This window comes from Topomyia yanbarensis, chromosome 1 (assembly GCF_030247195.1).
Source record: "Topomyia yanbarensis strain Yona2022 chromosome 1, ASM3024719v1, whole genome shotgun sequence".
Taxonomy (NCBI): domain Eukaryota; kingdom Metazoa; phylum Arthropoda; class Insecta; order Diptera; family Culicidae; genus Topomyia; species Topomyia yanbarensis.
This window is the reverse complement of record NC_080670.1, coordinates 5,805,651-5,830,021: the sequence shown is the minus strand read 5'-3', so window position 1 is coordinate 5,830,021 and position 24,371 is coordinate 5,805,651. Positions and strand designations below refer to the sequence as shown.

Genomic DNA, 24,371 nt, shown 5'->3' with positions numbered 1-24,371 from the left:
GCTCAAATACAATCCTTCATCAGTAAAGCATCAGGTTCAATTTGAAAAGTTTCAGAGTTGTCCTGACAACGGTGCTTCGTTCGCTACAGAAAGCTTCGACGCATACTCAGTGACAGAGCGTCATAGTAGACTGTACAAAGTCAACGTTATTGGAATTTCACTTCAGAATCGTGATGTTTTATTTTCTAGAAATTAATACTGACAGAATAATACAAATTATAAACTATTACAGATGCGTGTTTTAATTTTTTAATGATTTTGCAATTTGCCATTTAAATTATGTTGCATTGTATACTAAATCTCAGTTTCCCCCTCTCATTCTTACCCATTTTCCAGTGGACGAAACGATAATTTCGGAGGACCCGACGCCGGCGGAAACCTCCAACGCCGACAAGCAGAAGCAGCACTCGCAGATGGTGATGTTTGCGGCGGTGGCAGCGGCCGCCGGTGTCATCATAAGCTCGATCATCGTCGCCGGTTTCGTCGCGATATGTAGGCTCAAGCGACCGAAACCACCCGAACCGCAGGAAGTGCGGAAGCGAATGCGGTAAGTAATGCTATTATCGTCGTGCGTCCGTCCGCGTCTTGGAGTTTTCCCCCTGAGGGGAATCGCAGAACCGTTGCGACCGGTGCCAAAATTGATTCCCCGCAAAAGCGAGAACGGTGAGCTCGGTGGTAACGATGGAAACGGGTGGTAATTTTCCAACAAACTGAAATTACTGTGCGTCTCCACCGACTTCATGTGCGTTGTCATTTGAGGGGAATTATGGTTACTAAACATTTTATTACTTTTGGAAATTTTCACCACGAACAATCGTCGCCCATTGAGTGCGAAGTTCCGAAATGTTAGCTCCCATTTTTATGTCCATCACGACTTATGTTTTGCCGTATTTTTTGCTGCATCAAATCTGCTAGAAGCATTGTAAGTCCGGAGAAATGATTGTAATCTGCAAATGTCATGGCCATTGTGTCTAGATTTCTTTATAACTTTACCGCACTTTTAGGGTGTGCTGAAAACTATGGGATTCATGACTGACTGATGGTCTTTTAAAAGTGTAATCCTCCTGTCTGACTGCAGCCCTACGAGTCGGAGCAAATTTTATCCTGTCCGTCTCCATCTCCATCGAAGCCCATTACCAGCTTGAGATGAACCACCCAAAATTTGGTTTAATCTTCTCGTTTTATGCGAGATTCATCATAAAGAGGAGGAGGAGGCATGCGATGGCTAACGAGAAGAGGCGAGTACTGGTCCGACCCATCCATCGACCAGGGAATGATAATGAAGCCACAAACGGAATGTGGACTCTGGCACGATGAGAGGTGGAGCTAGTCCCCCGGTGTGAGCAGCAATTCCCACTGGGGTCAGCAAATGTCGTAAAGAGGGTAATAAATGAGGCACTGGTGGAACGTTACACTTTTAATGAGGCTTCGTTTTTCCGGGTGGGGATGGGAAGGGAATGCAGCTCAGTTGAAGTGAGACGATTGATTTCATTCGTGAAGCGTTTGGACAGTCGTTTAACGCATCCTATTCGCTTTAAGGATGGACGATTGCCGAAATGGGTTCATTATTTAGCTGTCATATGGTGGTACTTCTTCTCTCGGAACAGTTTTTAACTGGCCGTATTTTATTAGGTTGCTGGAAGCAATGAAACCTATTTTTTGATTACTGGCAGGATACCACTACCTACGTAGTGAGGAGGACGTTTAGTGATTGTTAACCCACATGCTCTCCAGTTTATGCAGCTCTATTCAAGAACCCTAACAGGGAGGCTGGGTTCGCATGTGCAATGTGTGGTAAAATGATGGCTTCTTTGGTTGCTGCAATAGAATAGTTGGGTGATAAACAACCTTCCTTTGTTCCTCGGGATGCATTTTCAAACGAATTATGTGTTTATAATGGTAAAAGATTATCCCCGGCTTCGTTTTGAAAAAAAATCTCTGCCTAACATAGGAGGAACTTCAGGCAAATTCCGTTACCTGTAATACTATTGATGATGTTGCATTGTTCGGACATAACTAAACGACAGACGTTAGCTCTGAGTAGGCTGAGTAATCGTAGCGATCACATTAAGGTGAAGATATGTGAAAGCCAGGAAAGCCCGCTTGTTGCTAGGCACCGACTCGCTTGTTTACATTGAGAAAAAATGGAATTCGAAGTGAAAATTCAAACGCGCAAATGAGATTTTCGTACATTTTCCCGCGGTCATCTGCACAGTGACAGAAATTTGAAGTTTTGTTAATAAACGATTAAATTTTCGAGGTGTTCTTTGCAGTCGTGTGTGATTAAAGTGCATTTGGAAAAGAGCAATGAAAATGATAAGAAGAAAATAAAAGTGTTTCGAAAAGAAACTCCAAGTGATGGGGGCTGATATTTTCGCACTAAATAAGAACTACAAATGGTATTCCGTCAAAAACTCGGATTGATTGCATGGGAAAATGTTCTAGCTTCCTCAAGTAGCAGTTTCGTGGTACACCGGCAAGGTTAGTGTGCTGAAAAACTTATTTTTATATTTGCTCATGTCAGATAGATGGTTGGGCAGGGAAGAAGTTGACTCGTGATTTTATTCATAGATTTTGAAACATTATTACGACGTGAATTGATTCATGGTTTATTACATCTTGTTCATGATCAGGTGAGTTGTGAATTAGTTTACAAAATCAAAGAAGCTTGAATATTTTCGCGAAACTTGGACTTTAATACATGATTCGTTTCAATTCTCGTCCAAACAACTCGCTGCGGCCACCGGACGTCAACAAGTTTAGGGATCATGGAGAGGTCGTATATGACGAACGTAAATAAGCATCCTCCGGGATGCCAGCCCAAAAACCAGAAGATACCTTCAGAGAGCAAGATTTGTGGCAGTCAGAAGAGTGTAGGGTGATATTGCGGGCGAATAGGGCCGCCTTTAAACGCGAGATAGTGCTAAGCAAGTCCACCTGCTACAAGGAGCTGTGTGACCTGCAGCGTACATTGATACAAACGGGGGAAATGCTGGTGGCAATCGAGTCTCCAAAGACGAGCTCTCCTGATAGTTGGAAAAAGACTGAAAGCGAAGAAAGCTCCCGGTCCGGACGATATCCCCAACGTGGCACTGACGACCGTGATCCTGGCGTTTCCGGACATGTTTAGCATAATTCTACAGAAATACCGGGACGAAGGGTACTTCCCGGACAGATGAAAGATCCAGAAACTAGTGTTGCTGCCAAAACCAGGGAAACTACCAGGACATCCAGCATCGTATCGGTCTTTATGCCTACTGGATACTCTAGTTAAACTTCAGGAAAAGGTCATCCTCAACCGGTTGACGAACTACGAAAGTGAGAACGGACTATCGCAAAGGCAGTTCGGATTCAGAAAAGGGATCTCAACGGTGGACGCCATCCGCACAGTCATCGGGAACGAGGAGAAACTATTGAAGCAGAAGAGAGGGGGTAATCGCTACTGCGCCCTGATTAGGATCGACTTGAGGATCGCTTGCAACAGCGCCAGCTGGGTGGCTATCGCCGTAGCGCTGCACAGAATCCACGTCTTAGACTCTGTGGACGGTTCTGAAAAGTTACTTTCAGAACCGAGTACTGGTCTACGAGATGAACATGGGTCGATTTGGGTCATGGCGGGTGTACCTAATGGCTCCATTCTCGAACCAACACCCTGGAATATAATTACCAACGCAAACTCCACGTTTATTCATCTCACTTTCACTCTATTCCACTACTTAATTCTAGATAGAAGTCGGATGACCTTTTTTCGGGGATCCTTCCGTTGCTCAACCACCGCCTGGCTCTCCTACTGTCGAACTCCCATCCTCCCTTCAGCCGCGTCTACGGCCTTTGCCGTCCGCTGAACTGAAACCGATGAAGGGGTAGCGATCTCTAGTTTCGTTGGGTTCCGCTTTCTGCGACGTCCACCAAAGATGATTGCGGCCTTGGTCTTCGGCTGATCGATGGCAAGCCATCGAGAACACGAATCATGTTTTAGTGACCTGACGGGCTATTCGTGGTTGTTATAGGGAATCTTAGGATCACTTGATCTTCTCACGGTAGGAATTGAATTGCAATTTCATAACATATTTGTGTTAGAAATTAGGTCATGTTAGTATAGTTTAAGTAATAGAAAATTATAAAAAGTTACAATATGAGATATAGTTTTTAAATCCTTTTGTTATGTGTTTCTAATCGGGTTTTGCCAAGTTAATTACCTCCGTCTACGGTGTATAACGCGATGCGAGGTACCTAATCAGATTAATCGCCACTCCATCCCCTTTTAATCAATGACCCCCCTTTGTCCGGAGTATGTGAGAGACGTCGGAACACATGGTCTCCGAATGCCCTAAGTTTGAGTAAGTTCGAAGGGGTATGCCCGGCGTGACAGTCGACAATATCGTCGCAGAGATGTGCCACAATAAGTATATCTGGGATGTGGTTAACAGAGTAGTGACGAGCATACTTTTCGAGCTGCAAAGAAAGTGGCGTGGACCAATAAAGCACCACCAACAACTAGAATGCCGCAATAAATCAACAAATCGGGTTCGGGGAAAATTCCGCCGGAGTAGACTAGATCCACTGCTGGGGACCAGTTGAATAGTACGCGACGCAGCACCGGGGCCCCAGGCTCCACCGGAATCGCTTGATCCTATCGGTTAGCTCGTAAGTAGGCTAAATCCATTAGATTGAATAGATCGCCTCGAAAAGCCAGCAGCGGGTCGTTGAAGTGCCACTCAACCGGAAGCTATGCTCAACCCGGAATCGCTGGACAGACCTCAGCCCTTACTGGCTAGATCGAGTGGATCGGGACGAAACGGGGCGCTAAATTGCTGGATAAATTCACTGCCGAGGAATTCACAGTAGGATAGATTCTTATTGGCTGAGAGCTAATTAGTCCACGAAACAGAGATCAGTACCGAGAGAAATTCCGCCATCGGGGAGCTCTGAGTCGAAGTAGGATAGTTTCACTGCCAGGTTATATCCAAGTAGATCACGATAAAGTTGGCAGCTAAATGGTTCAAGAAAGCGGGTATCGGTGTCGGGAGAAATTCCTCCGTCGAGAAAGTCTCAGTCAGAGTAGGGTGAGTTCACCCTACCGCTGGGGACTATCTGAGAAGATCGTGATACTGTTTGGAGTTGAATGACTCACGGAAAGGAGCTAAATGGCTAAGGAAGCCAGCCGCTATACTTGTTTCTGTTGTGCTTTCGACTACTGGAGTCGTTTCGATGAAGCTACTGGATGCGCTGAAGCTGAAGTTAGAACTGGCACCGACGCGATCGTCCGAGAATTTCTGGATCCAGAGGATTAGCTGAGCAATGTTTTAATGTGTTTTGTATTAAATTTTGAAATGTTTGTGTTACGTATCTTGTATTTGTAACGATGTGTTAACGTTGACCAAATAAATGTTTGTGAATACCATAAAAACAAATACATAAACAAAGATAAACAGAAAAAAAGGAAAAAAATATGGATGAATTTGAATGGCTTAGTCAACAAAAAGCAAAACGAATGTTTACTGTTCGACGTTTCGGCCTTCGGTGTTGACCTTTTTTAAGAGAAATAAGGTCTTTCGTTTTTTGTTAAGTTGTCGCTGGCCGACTTGACGGTGTCCGATCGATTTTCTTCATGCATATCTATTTGTATGCAAAATAAAAATTGTGGTTGCATGGGGAAAACTTTTCGATGCCTGTACTGCACCATAAAACTAACAAAAAAAAAACAAATTAAATATATTTGCAATTCACTGGAATCGAATTAACGATCGAACCTAAAAGTTTCCCATTTTTCGTCTAGGCTTCCGGCGCGTGACTCAAATAGACCCAAACTCCGGGTACTACTATCTTCTCTCACCCAAAACCCCCGCTGGTTCTTTGTTCATATTTTAGCTAACTCTTTCCGATAAACCCCAACGAACGAACCTCTCATTATTTTTCGGAATGCATTGACCTAAAATGCAAATGACCAATCCCGCTGGTTATTACTCCAATCCGCAGCGGGAGGGTTTTGTACCGTTGAATTTTCGACATCCCTTCGCCAGTTTATAACCGATTTCCTTCATAAATTCACAGGTAGAAAACGGATTTAATTTTGCCTTTCTGTTGTAGGTGGTTCCCGTCGGAATAAGTTCCTCGTGAGCATTATTTATGGATCCCGTGTTTTTTTATCTTATCTGAACTGGAAAGGATACTGAAGCGTGCTGAGAAGAAAAATAAAATACGAATTGATCCTTTCGTTGTTTATCCCGTCCGTCGAAAGGGAAAAACACATAAAACATTATTTCTGGCATGGCGTCGATTGGCGGTCGGCATACATTGTAGCGTGTATTCAAATTATTGAAATTCGGTAAACTGTTGGCAGCTTTTCAACTGATTGGTCTGCTTTCCGCAGCAGATTCCCTTGGTGAGGCAAATATGTATAATGATATGCGTCATTTTCGTTGATTCGGAGTTCTACGGACTGCTGAAGCTGACCGGGGATGGGTCCGGCTGGGAAATCATCGTCCAAGCCTGTCATAGTAACTCTGGGGCTATTCGAGTGAGCTTGTATTCGATTTACTTGACGGGATGTTGCCACCGCAATTACTGCGAAAACGTTGATATAGTTGAGCGTTTTGAAATTCGACACACAACTCGTGCAAGGAAGCAGACATTTTGATTATCAGAAATCTTAAGACGATGTGGAACAACCCTAGGAAGGGTTTCCGCCGATCGAATGCGAATGGGGCTCAAGTTACGCAAATCCTTCGATAATGGTGCGAAAGGGTTCGCAAAATTGGAGATTCTCTGACGAGAAATCAACCGCTCTCTGATAACTGTCGGGTGTTTAGTTGCGGGAGCTCGGTAATGAGGGTGCTCGGATTGGTCGGTGTCATTATTCAAGCCCCTTAGAAGATATCACGTACTTGCCACATTTACCCATTGCTTACAACGAACTAACCAACCAACCAACTCTGCTGTTGCTACTTACGATGATGATGACGATGATGATGGGGTCGAAGAAAATGTCTTGTTCTTATTCTATCTTTCTGCCCCTAGCTCACGCAGTACGCGCTAACTTTTCATCTCGTTATCTTTACCGTTGCAGACCTGCCAGAACCGATGTGCCATCGATGTACGCTGAGGATGACGTGTTCGAGGACGAGTTCCAGCAGCGACATCCGGGCGATACGCGTTGCAGCCGGGCATCCTCTACCCTGCGGAGTAGCCGATACATCTCCGAGGGATTTGTGCAGTATTCACAGCCTAGTTTAAATGGTAAGTTGTTAGTTTATTTTTCTGTCCCTTTCTCTTACTCCGAAAAAATGCATGGTTGGGAAAAAATCAGTGATTTGAGGGAAACAAAAAAAAAATACTAACTCGTTCCGTAGAAATCAATTTTTTTCTCTCAATTTCACCAGTATCGTTCGGGGGACAAATGTTCAGTCTGTTGTCCTAAACAATCTGCATACGCGCACTAACGAACACAAAAAAATAACATCCCTCTCTCTCCCACTTTAGTCAGAAAAGCCGTGTTGAGGGTCGGGGTTTGCCGTTGGCACTTTACCTGAATCATTGAACCAGACGCCCGATTTTAGTGCTCTTCCTTTGTGTAGAGTGCTGTTACAGTTTGCCATAAAATCAATTAGTGAGCCTCCTCTTTGTTGCTGCCAGCGGATCGCATTTTAGAACCAGCCAGTACTCGTCCTCTATTGTGCGAATGAAAAACGACCATTTTCAAAGGAACAACGTACCCAGTAGAGGTGGCAAAACACGCGAAGTTAAACAAACGAAAAAAAAATGCCGACAGGATATCAATGACAGCCGCCGAAGCACCTGCCAGTCATCGGAGCAAAAAAAAATACCACCTCCCATCTCCACCGAAGGAACCGCAGGAATGTAAATGAAATGGATTGAAACAATACCGGGACCGCGCGCATGGCTTGCTATGATGGCCATGGAAACGGGCATGCCTTGATATGCACAAAACATCATCCTCTACTGTACCATGCACAGTGGTGTCGGACTCCATATCACCGTCGTATTACACGACCGGCATCATAGGCGAGCGCGGAAAATCGACTCAATATTGCATCCAAGGAATGTAGATATGGTTCTGGGTTTAGGACCGCGGCAGATGTAACTGAAATCAAACTATATTTTCTCGGCTGTCGATGCGCGTTTTTTCTTCCACGATGAACATCGATTGTGACAGTCAGTGGGTGGTGCATCAGTAACGGATTTTCCGCACGTTGCGAGAATATTGATTAGTGCGTCCGGATTCCGGAACTGTCGATCAAAAATATACGAGCTGGGGAGTATCTAATCGATTGTTGCGGGACTTCAAACGGGTATTGGAATTATGGTGGCGTGATGCGTCCGTTGGATGTTGTCCGACACCCGAGAGGATTGATTTTTTTTTTGGATAACAATGAACATGATGATGTTTATAAGTATAGTTAAGGTTTTTCATTAAGGCAGGAAAACATCGAAAAATTGGAACGTTGCCTTCGAGGATGGTTCCGATCTGACGTGGTAGTGATAAACGATTGACCATATAAGTCCATCTTGAAACTATGAACTATTCTGGCATCACTGACTTATGAAGCTGACAGAGAAAACGAGACTGTCATCACATCGCGACGCGAGCGCGCTTCAGACATTTTTAGGTTAGTGAATATGTACATATTTATATCGCCAAGTGATATGAATTTACCTTTCTCGTGTCCACTCGTTACCGACGTCGCGTACTAATAAAAAAACTAAAGATCACAAGTTGGTAGACACCGTGTATAACCTAAAAAATACCGAACGAAGCAAACAATGTCGCTGATTTTTGGAAAGCCGATCGTGTTATGTGGTTTACGCAAGCGGAGGCGCAATTCTACTTAGCAAGAACCGTAAACGACGAAACTATGTTCTACTATATCGACGATAATGTAGACCAAACCGTAATTTGTTAAATAGCTAATCCTTCTGTGTTTCGTTCTATCAGCTCAAAACCGGTTCAAACAGTTGCTCGGATCCCATGACCTCGATGACATTCGACCAACATGTTGTCTAGCAAAAATGAGAGAATTATCTACTAGTTTATGAATAGACGAGAGCTAATTGAAAATGATCCTTTTTCAGCGTCTCCCGGCCAGTATGCGACCGATTCTGACTTGCCACGATCGACCTATCGACAAATTGGCTGACAAAATCACCGATACGTTAGGGATGTTCAACAGTGAACCAAATTCCAGTAATAGGAGCGAAAAGAGCTTGGCAGAGCAAATTGAACTGTGTAACCTGTCAGGGTAACAATATTATCCCTAACCGAAATGTGTTGGTATCATCGAAAATATGGAAACGATGCCCAAGCCGATTTTTCGCAAAATTTGGAATTCTCGTCGATTAAAAATAAACAGCGTATAAATGGATAAACCGGTTTGAGGCCTTCTGGTGGTTTGATGACCGCTTCACAGTTTACCATCACGCTAGGAAATTCAGGCCACCCGTACTACGATTTGCTCCAAGAGTACCGTGAAATCACAGTGCCTTCCGACATGTGCTCTTCTGCACAAAGTGACGTGGCTGATCACATTATTACAAGAGGACCACCCCCGCTGAGCTAACTGCAATGAAAATGTCCGTTAAATATTTTCGGCATTTCCTTGAAGGGCGTACGCTAACGTATGCGTTGACAACGGAATCTAAAACTCGATTACCACACGAAGACCGGACTCTTGGATTCATTTCGAAATTCACGAAGGATATTCAGTACGCCAGCGGCATGGACAATTTCGTGGCAGATGCTCTACAGACTATGATGGAATTGGATTCGCCCAAGCAACTGCAAATTATGAACTTAAACACATCACTGAAATTCGAATCAAAGCGAATGGACGGCTGTACTCTTGAGCATCTGCTCTACTGTGCCATCTACTGGCAAGCTGCGTCAGCATCGACAAGTCCGATGGAAACATCCTCCGCCTGGTGCAGATGATTTCTGTGCAGAACGTGGAGGATCGTGAATAGAAGCACGGTCCTCAAAATGGTAGAGCTAGTGTTAGCGGAAGATGAGGCTTCAGTGAAACTGATAACCTCGCAACAACCCGTTGATCTACGTAATTGGAAAAAAAAACTAGAATTCACCAGTTGAAAGGTGCCCCGCTCTACTAACAATTGAGGTTTTATGGTAGTTTTATAGCCTTACATAAAACTTAGATTTCACTTGTAGCGTGCTTTAAAACTTCAATTGTTACTTGGGCGGTCTTCGCATGAACTGAAAAAGCTCATGTGGGTGACCCAACACAGAACACCCCACGACGGACTTCTGATCATAGCAAGCATGCTGCAACGGTAACGAATGCAGCTGTACACAAAAGCACCCTGCTATATACGGCCGTGTGGTATCCGGCCTAGAATTGAGCCACTAGAGTCCTGCTCCCATGTCGTAGGAGGCGACTGAAAGTAGGAGACCCTAAGTCAAGGTGTAGTTCCGTGCCGAGGACTTAATGACTGGAGGGTCTAAAATATGCCAGTCGCGCACGGAGCATTTTGGGTTTTGCCCTTACTGTGTTATGCGAATCTCTGACACAGTGGACGAGTATTTTCTTCGCAAATCGTGGGAATTAAATGATCATGTCCCATTTAAACCTGATATGACTCGCTATATGCGTTAACATCCCAACTCGCTTGGTGTCCTCTAGTTGTTGTGCAATTTGTGTTGGAGATGAAATGTACAGTTCTCTAATCAACAATGGTTAGAATAGCACAAATCAATCTCCAACATAAACGTACAGCAACTATGAATTTATCTCGACTCATGCAGGAAAATAAAGCTTCCATAGCATTGGTTCAAGAACCGTATTTCCATAAAGGAAACTTCTATTTTGGAAAGTTACTTAACACTGCCTTCATTGCTTACAACAAGACAGGCATGACTAACCCACGTGAAATGCCTCGTGCTTGCATTCTTGCAAATAAGGCTATTGACGCGTGTCTCATATCGGAGCTCACAACTCGCGATATCTGTGTTGTCACAGTTACACTGACTGTCGGAAACGTAGACAAAAAATATATATAACGAATAAAAATATATATAACGCATAACGAATCATCTCCTTCTGATGATTTCAAAAGCGTTGTATCATATTGTAGCAGAAATGGGCTTCCGCTCATTATCGGCAGTGATGCGAATGCTCATCACATCATTTGGGGCAGCTCGGACATCAATCTGAGAGGTTCTGACCTGATGGAGTACATAAGTAGTACAAATCTCCATATTCTGAATGTGGGAAAACGACCAACTATTGCGAGGTCTGGGAGGGAGGAGGTGTTAGACATAACACTTTGCTCTGATAGAATTTTGCATGAACTGGGAAATTGGCAGGTTCCAAATTAAACTGAACCGTCTCTATCCGATCATAAATATATATTCTTCGATCATTTTGATGTCACCTTCAATGTGGTGACATATCGTAATCCTATATCTACAAACTGGGACCTCTTTTTGGAAAACTTGGCGACTAAATTTCATGGCTATTTTCCAACAATTAGTCGACTAGACGACTTAGATGACGTCGTGGATACGACAAACTCATTCATATTAGCATCCTACGAAGAAGCTTGTCCACTTCGTACTGTTAAATCGACTAGGGGAACCCCTTGGTGGATGGCTGAGCTTGAAAGAATGAAGAAAGTTATGAGGAGAGCTTGGAACCGGCGTCAGCGTGATGACTCCAGGGCTTTCAGGTCAGCTCGTAGTGCATATAAGAAATGTCTTAGATCTGCAGAACGGGCTGGCTGGCAAAGCCTATGCACTAATGTCTCTAGTCTGAACGAGGCTAGCAGATTAAATAAAATTCTCTCCAAATCGAATGATTTTCAGATGAACTCCTTAAAAACCAGAGATGGTGTTTATGTGACGGACGAAAAAGATGTTCTTAATTGTCTCTTCGACACACACTTTCCAGGTTGTATCGATCCGGAGTTGAACAATGTTCACAGATCTCATTCTGGTGATTCGGACTCGTGGGCGTTAGCACGCACATTGGTCTCCACTGAATCGGTCAAGTGGGCAGTTGACAGCTTTGCTCCATACAAATCACCCGGAAAAGATGGAATACTTCCCGTGCTACTGCAAAAGGGATTTGATATTCTTAAACATGTCTTGAAAAAGATTTTGCTTTCCAGTCTTGCTACCGGGTATATCCCGAAAGCATGGCGAGAAATAACTGTTAGATTTATTCCCAAAGGGGGGCGCTCAAGCTATGAAGAAGCCAAGAGTTTTAGGCCTATCAGCTTAAGTTCTTTTCTTCTGAAAGCTTTGGAACGGATAATCGATCATCACATCAGGAACGTTAGTTTAGTTGAATATCCACTGCACAAAATGCAACATGCATATCAGTGTGGGAAATCCACGATCACTCTGCTTCACGATGTTGTTTACAACATTGAGAAAGCCTTCTCGCTCAAGCAATCTAGCTTGAGTGTATTCCTAGATATTGAGGGTGCTTTTGACAATGTGTCCTTCCAGTCTATTCTGGAAGCGACGCGCGGTCATGGGATACCTGCATGTATCTCAGGTTGGATAAACGCAATGCTTAGTAACCGCATACTTTGCTCGTCACTGCGACAGGCTGAGATACGGAAGTTGAGTATTTGCGGTTGTCCTCAGGGCGGCGTTCTGTCACCTTTGTTATGGAACTTAGTAGCTGACGGCTTGTGGAAGAAACTCAATGAGCTTGGATTTCCAACCTACGGGTTTGCTGACGATTACCAAATACTAATTACTGGATTTTGCATCGGAACAATCTTTGACTTAATGCAACAGGCATTAAGAGCCGTCGAACAGTGGTGTCGACAAGTTAAACTATCAGTTAACCCAAGCAAAACTTCAATGGTTCTTTTCACGAAGAAGCGAATAACAATCGGTGTTCGTCCCTTGCAGTTCTTTGATTCTGAGCTACTGTGTGCAGATCAAGTCAAATACGTTGGAGTCATATTGGATTCCAAACTGAATTGGTCTGCTCACATTGAGTTCAGAGTCAAGAAAGCGTGCATGGCTTTCGGGCAGTGCAGACGAACTTTTGGAAAGACCTGGGGTCTCAAAACCAAATACATCTATTGGATTTACACGACAATTGTACGTCCAATACTGTCATACGGATGCCTTGTGTGGTGGCAGAGGGGAGAGGTGGTGACAGTTCAGTCAAAGCTAAACCATCTGCAAAGAATGGAGCTCATGGCGTTGACTGGTGCTTTCACCACGACTCCGACTGCTGCTCTTGACGCACTTTCAAATATCAAACCATTACACATACACTTAAAACAAGAAGCACTATCATGTGCATACAGACTGCAGGTTACTGGGCTTTGGAACAGTAATCATGTTGATCTTGCTACCAGTCATACACGATTGTGGTCACAAATGGTTACATGGGGTGAAGATATTCTTGCTCCCAGCGATATTACACTCACTTGTAGTTTTCCTTACAGGACATTCCATGTGAAGATTCCCTCTCGAGAGGAGTGGTTGTCTGGCTTTATGGAAAGACAACAACAAACGCAAGTAGTCTGTTACACTGACGGTTCTCTGATGGAGGGACGTGCCGGTGCTGGTGTCTACTGTCGTGAAATGAGATTGGAACAATCTCACTCACTAGGTAGATACTGTACTGTATTCCAAGCGGAAATCTTTGCGATTATGTGCTGGGTGCAATCGGCCCTTCAACTGAGTTTGTCCGGCAGAGTTATAAACTTCTGCTCCGATAGTCAGGCTGCAATCAAGGCCCTTAGCTCAGAAAAATCCCGGTCCAAGCTAGTGATCGCGTGCCGAACCCAAATCGAAGAACTAAGCATTGTCAACACTATCTACCTTGTCTGGGTGCCCGGACATTGCGGTATTACTGGAAATGAATGGGCTGACGAATTGGCCAGGGCAGGTTCAGCGATTGACTTCGTTGGTCCTGAGCCCGCGCTGCCAATTTCGACAAGTTGGATACGGAAAAAAATACGGTCCTGGGCTTCGTCCGAGCACCGCAATTATTGGAGAAATCTACAAACGTGTCGCCAAACAAAGGCGTTTCTAGAACAACCATGCCCAGTGGTTTCGAAAAATCTCTTACATTTTTCGAAGCTCCACTGCGGCATGCTGACCAGGGCTTTAACCGGCCACTGCAAACTCAATTATCACATGGCAACTATTCAGCGCGCTGAGTCTTTTTCATGTGATCTTTGTGAATCCGACTACGGAACCTCATATCATCTGATATGCAACTGTCCAGCGGTAGCGCAATTGCGATTTCGAGTCTTCAGCCGCCCTTATATAGACGAATCCATGTTTGGTCGACTGAAACTCAGAGACATACTAAAGTTTCTTATCCAATGTGGTAAAGAGCTTTAGGCTTATTCGCAGGCAAGTTGAACTACTTGTGAGTTTAACTTACCTGTTGTTTATTTTTTTTTGTTCTGTTATTTTTCCCACCCTTCCAATTCTACTTCCCCACACGTCCTTGTCCTTTCCTTCCGCTCAGGAAATGATGAAAACACACGGCAACGCACAAATCCCCGACTATGTACGGGGAACGTGCCATTTGAGCCAATATATTCTGATTCCTGATTCCTGCTATATACGACTCGTGAACTGATACGCAAGGAGAGGACCGAAATCCCCTCGTAGGCGAAGGTGCGCAAACGGTAAGAGCCGCAGCAAATACTGGGCCAAACAGGCCACTGGAACGTCGAACAGTATACACCCTGCGATTAGCCGCCGACGCAATAACAATGAGCAGCATTTGTTGCATTCAAATAAACCTTCACCATGCGAAAAGGGCCACAAGCGGTCTTGCCCAGAAGGTTCACTAAAGAGCGTCTAGGTATCGCTCTTCTACAGGAGCCGTGGTCAAATAAATACAAAATATTTGCCTTAGATTCCTCAGCTCACAAGTTAGTATATTGTAGAGACCAACCAGCTGCAGTTCTGATAAACGTAGCAATAAAATTCTCTCCAATTACAGATTTCATTTAACGAGACGTCTTTGCAATAACAGTGAAGGCACAGACTAACAGACATAACACTCAAAAATAAAGCTTCGCCCACTTTAACGGTCATTTTAAATATATTTGTAGTTGGGACTGTGGCCACATTTGAAATTATGGCGCCACTGACATATGAACAAGCATATGGGGGATAGACCACTAGTGAAAAATTGTTCCCAAACCTGAGGGGTAACCCACCAGTAAATAAGTGTTTGGGACTGTGAATAAAAGGTGGAGCTAGTGTTCTGGGAAAATTGTCGGATCGATGTTTTTTAGGGAATTCCCTCAGTGTTATGTCTGTTAGCCTGTGGTGAAGGTACCGATGGCTAGAAGCAAGCAGGAGATAGTGATCCATGGCGATGCGGATACAGCACTACTTTCTGAAATTGATACCCTCATAAAGTACTGCAGAAGCATATACAAGTCCTTCGTCATTGGATGTGATGCCAATGCACATCACACAATATTGTGTAGCAAGGATATAAATGCCAGAGGTGAGTACCTACCAGAATACCTTTCGTCAAATGATGTCAATGTATGTAACAAGCGAGTTGTACCTATATTTGTGAACGCAGCTAGAAGCGAAATACTGGACCTCAAGCTATGGAGCGCTCAAATAACGGAAATAATAATGTAGGCAGGTTTCCGACGAACCTAGCCTGTCGGATCACAGACACATAATATTTACCGTAGAATCCAATAAACTCAGTGTAAAAACACAGCGAAATAAGAAAAAAATAAATTGGTGTCTATTCCGCTCATACCTAGAACAGCCGAAAAGAACGGGGAGTAAAATCCAATCTCCAGCAGATCTGGATAATGCGGCAAACGATCTACAAACGAGGACCATAACCGCCTATAATGACAGTTGCCCTCTTGGAACGTCTGCATGTCGTGATGTACTTACCTTACCGTTCAGGCAGAGCCTCGTCTCTTGCTGTATGCAGAAGCCGTCTCTACTCCACTCGTTCCATTGCTGCTTGTCGCCAGCCTCGCAGTCTTCGAAGGGTCCGCAGGTCGTCCTCTATCTGGGCGATCCACCGTGCTCGCTATGCACCCCGTCTTCTTGTTCCTGTAGGGTCGCCCTCAAGAACCAGCTTCACCAGGTCGTTGTCCGACATTCTTACGACGTATCCAGCCCACCGCAAACGTCCTATTTTTGTGGTATGCGGTATGGATGGTTCTTCCAGCAGCTGATTCAACTCATGGTTCATTCGTCTGCACCACGTTCCGTGTTCCATCTGCACGCCACCATAGATGGTACGCAACACCTTTCGTTCGAAAACTCCAAGGGCGCGATGGTCCTCCACGAGCATAGTCCAGGTCTCGTGGCCGTAGAGGACCACCGGTCTAATTAGCATCTTGTAGGTTATCAACTTCGTGCGGCGGCGAATTTTGTTCGACCGGAGTGTCCTCCGGAGTCCAAAGTAGGCACGATTTTCCGCCAAGATTCGTCTCTAAATTTCTCCGCTGGTATCATTGTCGGCGATTACCAGTGAGCCCAAATACACGAATTCGTCGACCATCTCGATTTGGTCACCGTCAATCCGAACTCGGGATGGGAGGTCCACATTGTCGTCTCTAGAACCACTTCCTCTCATGTATTTTGTCTTCGAAACGTGGATGGCAAGTCCAATCCTGCTGGCTTCAGCCTTTAGTCTGATGTACGTTTCCGACATTATGTCAATGTCGTCGGCGAAGCCAAGAAATTGGAAGGACTTCCTGAAGATCGTGCCACTCGTATCTATCCCCGCTTTCCTTATTACACTTTCTCACGCAACGTTGAACAGCAGGCACGATAGACTATCACCTTGGCGTAACCCTCTTCGAGATTTAAAACGACTCGAGAGTGTCCCTGATACTCGAACAACGCACATCACCCGATCCATCGTCGCTTTGACTAATCGTGTCGTGATGTTCCTTGGCAGAACGAAGCTGGGCGCCTGTTCAATAGATTACTGGTAACTGGTCAAACCACAGGACCCCTCTTAGTAAACACAATGCTGTGTTGAGAAAGGTTAAAAAACTTCGGAAATATTTCACAGGCAGTTCGCCTTCAAAAAGCTTTATCAAAGGATCACGCAAAAAAGGCTCTCTCACAATTGGCAGTAGTGAAACATTGGATATTCTTACTTTCCTTGGTTAGTTGCGAAAGACGAAAAATCGACAAGTCAGTGTTGAGACGGATTTGTCCTAACAAGAGTTGTGAAGCATCACAGAAATTGGGCTGTCAGATTTCCCACAGAGAATTTGAATTGGAACTGGCACCTGACATACGCCGTAAATAAAGCACCAACAGCACTGTGGGTGTGCAGTAAACTCTTCGGGAAAACTTGGAGTCTCAAACCGAGGCTGCCTTACTAGTCCTACAAGATCATCACCAGACCACGATGGTCTTATTCCTCCATTGTGTGGTGGCCCAAAGCTAAGCAAAAGATCGCCCAAACTAAACTAACTAAAGTTCAGAGGCTAGCCTGCCTCAACCACAGGCGCTATGAAATCGACACTAACTACAGCCATGGAAGCCATGCTTCATCTACCTTCATTGCACAAACATGTTATGGAGGAGGCGAGACTGGACTCTGAGAGTGCTAAAGGGTAAACCACTATTTGATGGGGATTCAAATGGTCACCTGAGTATAATAAAGTATAAGTATAATAACTACTCTGCCTTGACTACGGTTCCAGATAAAATGGAGGCTAAACTGAACTTCGATATCTCATATAAGGTCCACATACTGGATCATCAGATATGGGATGTACGGGGTCCTTTACTACCTCAAGGTACCATATCATTCTATACGAATGGTTCTAAAATGGATTAGCTCGGTTGGCTCGGGAGTCTACGGACCTGCTCGAAGGTCTGTAGGAAACGAAACTAGAGGCATGCAAAAATCGTAATCTTCTCGGACAGCCAAGCAGCACTGTTGACAATAAGGTCGTCGAAATGTGAGTCCAAACTGGTTTGGGAGTGCATCACATCTTTACAATAACGGGCAACTCGGAATAAAGTAATGATGTTTTGAGTACCTGGCCACCAAGGAATCGATGGTAACGAAGTGGCGAATTAGCCAGGAATGGTTCATCAAACATGTTTGTGGGACCAGAACCATTTTTAGGTATTTCTACCTGTGCCATCAAACTAGAACTTTTGGCTTGGGCAAGTGACCAGCTACTAAACGACTGGCGTAACGTAGAAGGCGCTCAGCAAGCTAAGAAATTTATACATACAGATACAACGAGAGCCAAAAAAACTAATGGATCTAAAACGTAGACTTACGTATAATCACAGGCTTATTTACGGGACATTGTCCTGCCAAGTGTCATTTGAAAAAAATGGCAAAAGTCAAGATGACATTTGTCGATTCTGTAACTACGAGCCCAAGAATTCGGAACATATTTTCTGCCTACTTCGGATGGCATTATATGACACCTCGCGATGTATGGCCATGCCCCATATGGATCCTCAGCTTCAATTATAATGTGCTACCCACTTGAGACGAAACATGTGGACAAACAAACAACTTCCTTCCAACTACACTGGATTCGAGCAATTTGTAAAATGTAGAGCAAACAGGGGAGCCCACAAAAGTTAATCTGAATCAGAGTTAAAAATAATCGAAGCTCTTTTTGACGGCTGAAAATGAACCTGTTGCGACTCGCGGTGAATAAAAAAATATTCATTCACCTATCCATCTTATTCATTCAGTTGAATATCGTACAATATATTCACTACACTAATTATCTAGGAAAATGTTTTCAAATGCCGATAAAGCATGTGAAACAACAATCATCATCGCTTACATTATGCCAGGGCCTACTTTGATGCGTTTGATTCGTTGCTGCACGGTCGCTTCGTGTAATAATCGGAGCCGAATGAAAATCTGCATGGATGAATGGGCGGTTTGTTCGTTTGACACGTTTTCAGCTGCGTCACTGAATATTGAAAATGAATGCGGCTGAAAATGATCAATTTTCATTCAATGAATTTGAATATTTTTAACTCTGATCTGAATAGTAGTCGCAATGGCAAAGTTTTCCCTAACAAGAAAAAAAAACTGCGTCCTTTTGTCCCCGTATCAGTTTGTCAAGCCGTCTTGGAGCTACTTCAGGAGTCCCATCCAGGAGTACGATACACTAAGAAGCTGAATTGATATCGATTTGTGTGGCCATGCATGAATCGCGATATTGATCACTTATTCAAGCACTGTACAAATTGCCAAAAATCGGAGGTTTACCGTCATACCGGATCTCCGTTAAGATAGTTCGACATCCCAAACACACTTTTCATCACGTGGAACCTTTGCCACCGTCACAGGGTTATCGCTTACTTTTGATAATGATTGAGCGGTTTACGAGATGAAGCTGTTCCACTCTTGGACATGACAGCAGCTTCAGTAGATTAAGCATTCTGCACAACATGGTTTTCCAGATTCGGTGTTCCGGAAACATTAACCACTGATCAGGAACGGCCAGCTTGAGAGCGACATGCTTCGCGAGTTAACGCAAATTCCGTCATATTCGTACTACCGCTTATCATCCGCAGGCAAATGGAAATGTGGAACGTTCGCTTAAAACGTCGATTATGTGAGTAAATTCCAAAAAGTGGCGCAACGAATTTGTACAAGTAGACTCTGTGAAACAAGGATTACAACAACCTTACAAAGGTCTTTTTAATGTAGTTCGATGAGATATCAAGTTTATGGACGTAACTTCTCAGATTCTTGGTGTAACTGGGAGTGCCCTGTGACCTATTCTGGCATCACTGCCTTACCAAGCAGACAGAGAAAACGTGACAGCGATTACACCAGATTTTCATGATGGTGAAAAATATATATAGCGCCATGTGAAATATTTTTTTTTCTCGAGTCTGACAATCCTATTAAAAAGCAATAGAACGATTCATTTATCGACCTTCCGTTAGTTTTTTCGATAAATCTATACCAGTTCTACATATCAACAAAAAATCAAAAGCTCAGTGAGTCATTCCTATGAAAATTATTCTTTCATCCACTTCCACTTTCGCAGTCATGTTTCGTCACGCCAGGTGAACACGCCTATGATGGATCCGTTTCAGTGTGCCGCATCACTGACCTTCAAGTCTAAGCAGAGCAACAAGACCCCGCTGTACAGTTTCATCATTTACATCCCAACCCGGATCAACCGTGTGTTTACGTTTTGCCCAGTTGGGAAATTCGAAAAAGTTCACGCATGAATCCAACATAATCATTACACATCTCGCTAGCATCCTGTTGTGCCATGGCCATGGCCCAACCTATCTCGTTCCTTTTCTTGTGTCAGTTAGTCAGCTTGGCCTGAACCCATACACCGGATGGATGGGTAGTAGAAAGCTCACCGTTGGAAGAGATGGTATGATGAGACAGACAGGGTCACACACACAGAAATGTCATCTCTTCGGGACATGTTTTTCGGCACCTGAGTGACGCAAGGACCCCTGGACTGGACGGTAATTTGGTAGTACACTTCTACCGTTGACATGCCGGAGTATGTACATTAGCATTTTGTCGTCGTCCGGGCCAGCGTCGAAAGTTGTCAACAACGGTCATGGGAGCGATGAAAATTACTGGAGCTGATAATACACTGCTGTTCGGTCTTGGAAGGGAACAAAATCGTCGTCGTCGTCGTACTGTTTGTTGCCAGCTGTGGCTGTGACTGTCTGTTTGCACGAACGAGTTGCCTACAATTAGGTGGATTACTGCTCATTGTATACATTTAGGAGAACGATTGTGTCGAAAGGTGGGAATTAGCTGAACTCTATATTTTTGTCTGAAAGTACATGGAATAATAAAGAAAGGGGAACATGGAAAACGGATTCAGGCTAGGACGGAGGTTGACATGTGCTGTCATCTAACAAAGAATGGTTCGTGTTTGGAACGATGTGAAATGCTTTTGATTGAATATTTAACTTGGTAAGCATCAATAGATTTTGAAGTCAGGCGTCATTAGGTTTGTTCCAGTACATGGAAGTTACTCCCTGTTGCTCCGGAGCAAAAAATTCTTGCTCCTTTTCACTCCGGTTTGCCACCAGAAGAAGAAAAAAGAGAAGAAGATAGTACAGGAACGATTTTCTCCCTGTTTGCTCCGGAGTACTTCCAGTTTCTCCTGGTACTGGAACAAACCTATTATCACCATATTATCGTTCGGTTCTGTAACATCACGTCGTCGTCATCCAGGGTGAATTCTGTAAGACAGAAATGAAGCTACTATAATCGTTGATACCGCACAAAGGGTGCAGTCTAACCAAACAAGCATGCGATGACTGCACTGCTTCGCGGCAAACAGATGTCACTCGACTGTTGACTAAAGCGAGATTGCCTCCCAGGGACAAAGTTTCTGTGTTCGTTTGGGTAAACAGTTTGTTTTTTTTTTCTCCTGCTGCGACGAACGCCTGCGTCAGAACGTCATTAAGAGATACACTTTGAAATTGTTTCACTTCAAAGAAAAGGTAAACAATTAAGCATGGTTCGAGGGGCCACGAGAGGGAACCCTCGAGCACGAAGCTAAGAGTTACCAGTCGGAGGCTTGTCCTGGAGGATTTTTTTTTTTTCGTAACAATAGTCTGAAGCTCTGGAAACGAAATTACTTTGCTGAACTGCAACAGACTATGACTCCCACCGGCTGCTTGTGTGTACACAATTTTCATCTGTGGACGGCGAAAAATATTTTTTGTTTACTTTAATATCATTATCCAACAAAGAGATCATGAACACAGTGAAAATATCGCATAATTAAATTTATTCCGATGCTATTCCACTGAGAGCGGAAACTTTTAACCAGAGCCGAGGACCACGAATTGCGGAAGCTGGACGATTCAAATGAAAGCGTAAAACTTTCCCGCCGGTCGTGTAGTCCGGTTTCAGACAGAATCCAATTAGTTGTCGTCTGGAAGTAATTGCACACGCTGCTGTTCTGGGTTCTGATTTACCGTTTAGTCACACAGCGCGCACTACGAATCAAATTCAATCTTTTCTTGGAGAACACGAAAGGAAAATGTTAGTTGTCTTAATGACATTTTTCCCAGCCTACTACTGGAACAGTTGCGCTCAACAAGGGTGGTCGGAAATTCGAATCAAAGCGTCTTGGTAAAAGTTATAAACAATCATTTATTTTTATTGCGGGTGCTTCCCCCCATTACTTGTTTGGTTGCACAGTCTGATTAAACAACCATGTGTTCCCATGAAAACTTCTCCCAGTGGAGACGGACGGTGCGTTGTGATTCTTTGTAATAAACAATTTGATCGAGCGTATGTGTACTTCGTCAACTATCAACTGGTTCATCACCATACCCATACACCACTGCTTGACTTTACTATTCTATCAGCTGACAACCCCTTAATTTCCTGCTGGGGGCATCGGTATGAGCTTCCCCGTTCCAAGCGTATTGAAAATAGCTGCCAAACACAACTCACACACACACAATCATTACTTCAACCGCAACGTTTATATCCGGGCCCCGGAAGGAAATCCAATCCCAAAGTTTCACACTATGTACCTCGTTAAACTCGGTGTGGTCAGTGGCCTTCGGACGGAACAAACTTGTTGAAAAGATCTCGTTCTTCTATCGATTGAAGGAGCGTTTCTATACAAACAGATAGCAACAACGCAAGGCCTGCCTCGATGGGCAACCAATCGAGTAAACAGTGAAATTTGATAGCAACCGCTTCCAGTAAAATAATGTCCTTGAAAGATGCGTGCATGTGTGTGTGTATGTGGGTTGTTTGACCCATCCGGAGTAGTTTGATAAGAAGTGTGGGTCTAGCAAGTATTTCAATCTTAGACTCGTGCATTGCAAACGGTGCTAGAGTTGTTTGATCAGTGTCTGAAACTGGAAGCTTTTCGGATCCTAAGTAAACGTTACTCGGAGAAGAAAATTTTGTTTGGGATTCGTACCGGCAAAACCCCGGGAACGAAAGTTTGGCGAATGAAACTGTTACCGATAAAATATTGTTCTTTCTTCGGTGGGTTTTGCGATTGGAAAAGATCAACTTCTTCTATACTGTTCAAACATCACTGATTTGTTTCCCTCCATTAACCCCCCAGAAAAAATGTCCTATCACTAACACTAACTTCTTCTTTCTTCACCCCCCATCAACCAAACCACCGTAATTCACCTTTGGCAGTCTATATTGCAGATCCCGATCTGATTCTTCCACGTGGCAGCGACATCGAGTTCACGACCCTGTCAGGAGCTTAGCAGCAGTAGCCGGCAGACGGCTAATTGATAGCGAACGTTGTCGAACGACCGACCGGAACTGTAAATAGGTGGTAAAAAAACTGTGCTGCTTTTAGCCCGGGGTTTGTACCTTAACTAATTGTACGGTCCTATAGGAACTAGGTTCTACTATGTGTAAGGTTAGAATGTGATTGAATGATTCCGAAGTGAGCGAAGGCAGGCGGCTTTAGAAAGATTTTAGCATGTTTTTTGTTTGTTTGTTTGGCCAACAAGGGAAAGGAACAATGAACTAAATAACCACCAGTAGCTGATTGGAAAGTTAGCCAGAATTAGGCGAATGTTGAACCGGTAAGATAGATTGCGGAGTGAGCTCAAATCAATTTGAGGTTAGGAAACCAAAATAAAACAAAAAAACCAAACTATTTATATACATTTGAGTAGGTTTATTTTTTAGTCTAGCGAAAATCAGATGGTTTATTGAGAAAGCAAGTTACGCTGTATAAATATTTGTTAAGATGAGATGGCTAAACGAGTTTCGATTTCCAAAGGGATTGATGTCATTAACTTTTAAGTTTAAGAAACTGCAAAAAATAATATAATGAAAAAAAATAAAATAAATGGTACAGAAGAGCCAAGATACAAACTTAGGTAATGATATTAGTTTAGTCGCAGATATTTTTTTTATACATGAAAAATTGAATCTGAAAGATATGAGAAAAATCAAACGACGGGTGTAGCGCAAAGAAAAAAAAACCAAAACACCGATAAACGGTTAAATCAACAATCAAATCATTTCGTTTAAAGAAATAAATAAGTACCGCGATTTTTTCCAACAAGAGCAACATCATTTGATGCTATCGAATATATTGTGAAAGCCACTGTTTACGCCGGGATCTGGCCGACATGGGTAACGATGATGAGAGCTTGCCTTCGGTTTGCGTGTGCGCCAGCTGATCGAAATTGAAGGATAATTTAATCTGTGCCACCGGGGTGAAAATAAGCGATTTTGCACACTATCTGCGGGTGTCGATTTGGGGGGTCAAAATAATTATCTGGTACGATGTTCACTTCGGCGTGAACAGCCACCTTTAGCTAGAAGAAAGATACGTTCAGTGATAATCAATATTAACGATAATGGTGAAGCAGTCATATAGTTCTCGAAAAGTAGGTAAGTATAGCGATGAATGAA

The 24,371-nt window shown here is 43.7% G+C and overlaps 1 protein-coding gene across 5 annotated transcripts in view; it reads left to right on the top strand.

The window, feature by feature from the left end:
• The window catches only part of LOC131676713 (hemicentin-1), a 261,162-nt gene extending 237,144 nt beyond the window's left edge, over nt 1-24,018 (top strand). For 4 of the 5 annotated variants that reach the window (XM_058955978.1, XM_058955976.1, XM_058955974.1 and 1 more), the window contains 3 exons: nt 337-547; nt 7,070-7,239; nt 23,130-24,018. In XM_058955978.1, coding sequence (XP_058811961.1) covers nt 337-547; nt 7,070-7,239; nt 23,130-23,203 — 455 coding nt within the window. In that variant the 3' untranslated portion in view covers nt 23,204-24,018. The remainder of the gene's footprint in view (nt 1-336; nt 548-7,069; nt 7,240-23,129) is intronic. The other variant, XM_058955977.1, reaches the window with a different exon arrangement.
• Nucleotides 24,019-24,371: the final 353 nt, after the last annotated feature.